The following is a 3,716-nucleotide window of genomic DNA, read 5'->3' as shown; positions in this document are numbered from 1 at the left end:
AGAGCATTAAACCCCAAGTTGAGGCAGGGAGCTGTGACTTCACTGGGCATTTGTCCAGGTGGCTGGTCCTGATGCAGGCTATACAAAATGCCTGAAAGTTGAAAGCCTGGAGACTCGGCCCTATCCCCTACGTATACAGGCATTAGCTTGGATTCTGAATCTGAATTGTTTGCAAGTCACAGCAGCAATATAAAAATGAGTGCCTTCCTGCATAGGTCAGAAAAGGTTCATGGTGAATTAATGTACTTGAGAAAGGTTTACAGAATACTTGAGCTCAAGGCTGAATAGAGAGAAATGTGCATGTAGTACTAGTGATAGTAGCCAGAAGCTCTGCTAAGCACTTTATATACCTTGTCTCAGTCAAGTCTCTCAAGTATCTGTGACTAAGTACCGTAATTGTATCTTCATTTTAAGGGTTAGGAAACTGAGGTTCATCAAATTAAGCAACCTATCCAAGGTCATATACTTTGTAAGTCATACACTTTGTAGTCTGTATTTTAAAATTATTCTACTTTACATTACAGAAATGAAGAAGAGAACATCGCATAAATATAGGCAACAGGGTAGGAATAAGCAGGACTTATTTGAAGGGAAGATAGTGACATAAATCTTGCTTTTCATTCCATGTTTTTATGTGTGTGTGTGTGTGTGTTTTGTTTTTTTTTTGTTTTTTTGTTTTTTTGAGACAGGATCTCGCTCTGTTGCCCAGGCTGGAGTGCAGTGGCATGCTCATGGCTCACTGCAGCCTTAAACTGCTGGCTCAGGCACTCCTCCCATATCAGCCTCCCAAGTGGCTGTGACTACAGGTACATGCCACCATGCCCAGTGAATTTTTAAAAAATGTTTTGTGTGGAGACAAGATCTCACTGTGTTGTTCAGGCTGGTCTCGGAACACCTGGGCTCAAGCAATCCACCTGCCTTAGGCTCCCAAAAAGCTATGATAATAGACATAAACCACCCATCTGGGCCAGTACTCATGTCCTTAATGAATTTAAAATATGCCGTAATTATGGCTTTGGTGTGTGAAGTGATACCTTACAGGAAAGGGGACTCAGAGCTAACTTGACAAAATGATTGCTACCCCTCCTTTTCTCCCTGTGATACTTGTAGACAATAAAAATCAAAGCTAGAAAAGTGAGAGTCCACATTTATTGAGTTCTTACATGGTACCAGGCCTCCTTCCAAGCATTCCACATGTTCAAAACACTTTTGCATTATAATCATACTAGATTCTTAAAAAACCTTGAGAGGCAGGCAGAATTTGCAAGTGGGTTCTTATTTTCTCCCAGAAAACAGAAGCTGGAAGAGATGAAAGGGGTACTAGCTTCTGGCCCCTGCATTAATATGGTGGAAACTCGCATGGCACCTGCTCTTTCAACCTCTAGCCTGGTGTTCTTTCCACTACACCAGTTAGACTCCCCAAAATAAAAGGCTTTCTGGATGCCAAGGGCTATTATCCATGATATCATCCCTTGATCCTGGGAAATGGAGCATATAATTGTGTTTTATTGATTCACTTCACTGATCAAGAGCATCTCCTCATTACTTTTAAATAAAAATGAGCCTCTCATTTGGGTGTTCTCAAGGAAATCCCAATCTGTATTCTGAAGAGTCTTCCCTAAAGACGGCCCTGATCAGGAAGACATTTTATTTTCTATTTGCTGTGTTCTTCATTTTGGTTCAACTGCCATCAGGTAAATAAAAATGGATGGGATTTTGATTGGGCAGATTATAAAGCCTGATGATTCTTCTCTATTTCACCTTAATGGTCAAGCTCTCATGGCGCCTGTCATGGGAATTTCTTAGACCTACGCTGACATTTTCTAAGAGCAAACAGCATATAGTGTATTTTTTTTTTTGTAATTTGTTTTTGCTGGTTACCTGGAATGCTGGCTTTGAGAAATAGAATAAACATTGCAACTGTCTGATCTACTGTCTCCTGTTATGCTATGTCACACGTGGAGTTGGGAATGTTTTATACAGTGTTAATTCCTGTGTTGATTTTAATTTTCAAAATGTATTTTGTTTTCAATTTAGGGTGCCAGGCAGGACTTGATTTTTCCCAACCATTTCCATCGGGTAAGTTAAATCTCTTGTATATAATTATTTTCTCTTTTAGGAACTCTGGCTCTGTTAGCTCTCTCTGAGGTCTGGAGGCAAAGAGGGGACAGAGATAGTGGCGGAAATAGAATTTTCTGAAAAACGAGTTCACTAACTTATCTTCTTCTCTTTCTCTTGTTCCAAGTATAATATTTGGATATTTTTGATTTCACAGAAAAATATCTTTGTGACTGGACTGTAATTTGGCCATAGAGATTTGGACTCAGTGGCTTTTCCCATTAGCTGTTGGTGCTCACTAAACCAAGTTCTTAGATTTATTGTTGTACCAGTCAATTAGCACTGCTCTGTGAAAATGCCTGCCCATCTCTTGCAAGCTCTGCTGCTAAGTCTGGTAACAATATATGTCACAAATTCATGAGGTTAGTTGAAGGAAGCTCAAATTAAAGAGTGAGGTTGCCTCAATGGAAACTCAGCACCATTGCAGAAAAGCTATTCATAGCAAATAGCCCCCAGATCTTTTCTTTTTCTTTGAAGTCATCTTATACAGAAAGAAAGCACATTGTAAACAAAACTAAAAGAAATATTGTAGACAAAGTTGAAAAGGTTTTAGACAGAATTTCAAAGTGAGAAATATTAAGGTTGCTACTAGTCCTTGAGTGTTTGCTCTGTCCCAGGCATGCTGTTAAAAACTTTACATGGACTTTGTCGTGTAATCCTCAAAACAGTCCTATCTGGTAGGTATTATTATAATGAAAATATTTGCATATAATATTCCATCTGATCCCTAAACTGATTTAAAAATGTAGTCAGGTGCTTCTAGAATGGCCACTGGACAAATGAGAATGTGGACCTTAACCTGCCGGTTACTAGGCCCAAACTAGAGTTGAGCCTAAATTTCTTAACTTCATCTTCAAGGATCTTTCCAAAACCACAATATACCCCTCCCATTTTTTGTCTAGCAAACTTCACAGTCATATCAGGTACGTATTTTTATAGTTCTGTAATATGTATGTCTCTTTGTCTATCTGTCTCTTGATCCCTGCAAGATTATAAACACTTGGAGAGTAGGAATTGTGAAGATCTGTTGCTTAAAAATTAACTCTCCTCAACTCCCTACAGCAAAAAGCAGAAACTATTTTTGAAAAATCTGGGCTGCTTCTTGAAAATATTCTTTGTAATCATACATACGAACTCTCCCTTATTCTTTGGTGGTCTTTGACATGTTCCCCATTTCTAGACATTTCCTGGAAAGCTCCCTCAGCAGCTCTTTCTTGGCCAGGTGAGTTTGCCGTCTTTGAGTCATGCAAGTTCAGTTGGGGAAAATGCAGGAAGGAGTGCTTGGAGAATGAGAATCCCTGTGGAAATTGCAGGCTGAACTTTCTCTGCTGCAGACAGAGTATCTGACAAACCGGACCAGCACACTTCTGGCCTTAGAAGCAAACCTGGATATTCAAAGAAGTTCAAGAGAAGTTATGTGGCTTATCCAAATCACACAGTGAGTGAGTCTCAGAATCATTTTCATTTCTTTCTTTCTTTGTTTTGTTTTATTGCTTATTTTTTAGAGATGACTTTTTTTTTTTGAGATGGAGTCTCACTCTGTTGCCTAGGCTGGAGTGCAGTGGCTCGATCTTGGCTCACTGCAACCTCCATCTCCT

General features: G+C 39.4%; 1 protein-coding gene across 1 annotated transcript; it reads left to right on the top strand.

Moving 5' to 3' along the window:
• The first annotated feature begins 1,558 nt into the window (after nucleotides 1–1,558).
• LOC115834371 (beta-defensin 105A-like) lies at nucleotides 1,559–3,465 on the top strand. The gene is made up of 3 exons (XM_030809126.1): nucleotides 1,559–1,694; nucleotides 2,038–2,079; nucleotides 3,341–3,465. The coding sequence occupies exons 1-3, from the start codon at nucleotides 1,559–1,561 to the stop codon at nucleotides 3,463–3,465; spliced, it is 303 nt and encodes a 100-aa protein (XP_030664986.1).
• The last annotated feature ends 251 nt before the right edge of the window (nucleotides 3,466–3,716 follow it).

This window comes from Nomascus leucogenys, unplaced genomic scaffold (genome assembly GCF_006542625.1).
Source record: "Nomascus leucogenys isolate Asia unplaced genomic scaffold, Asia_NLE_v1 000892F_74408_qpd_obj, whole genome shotgun sequence".
In the NCBI taxonomy this organism is placed as follows: Eukaryota; Metazoa; Chordata; class Mammalia; order Primates; family Hylobatidae; genus Nomascus; species Nomascus leucogenys.
Note: the sequence above shows the minus strand (reverse complement) of the source record. Positions and strands in the feature narration are given on the sequence as shown.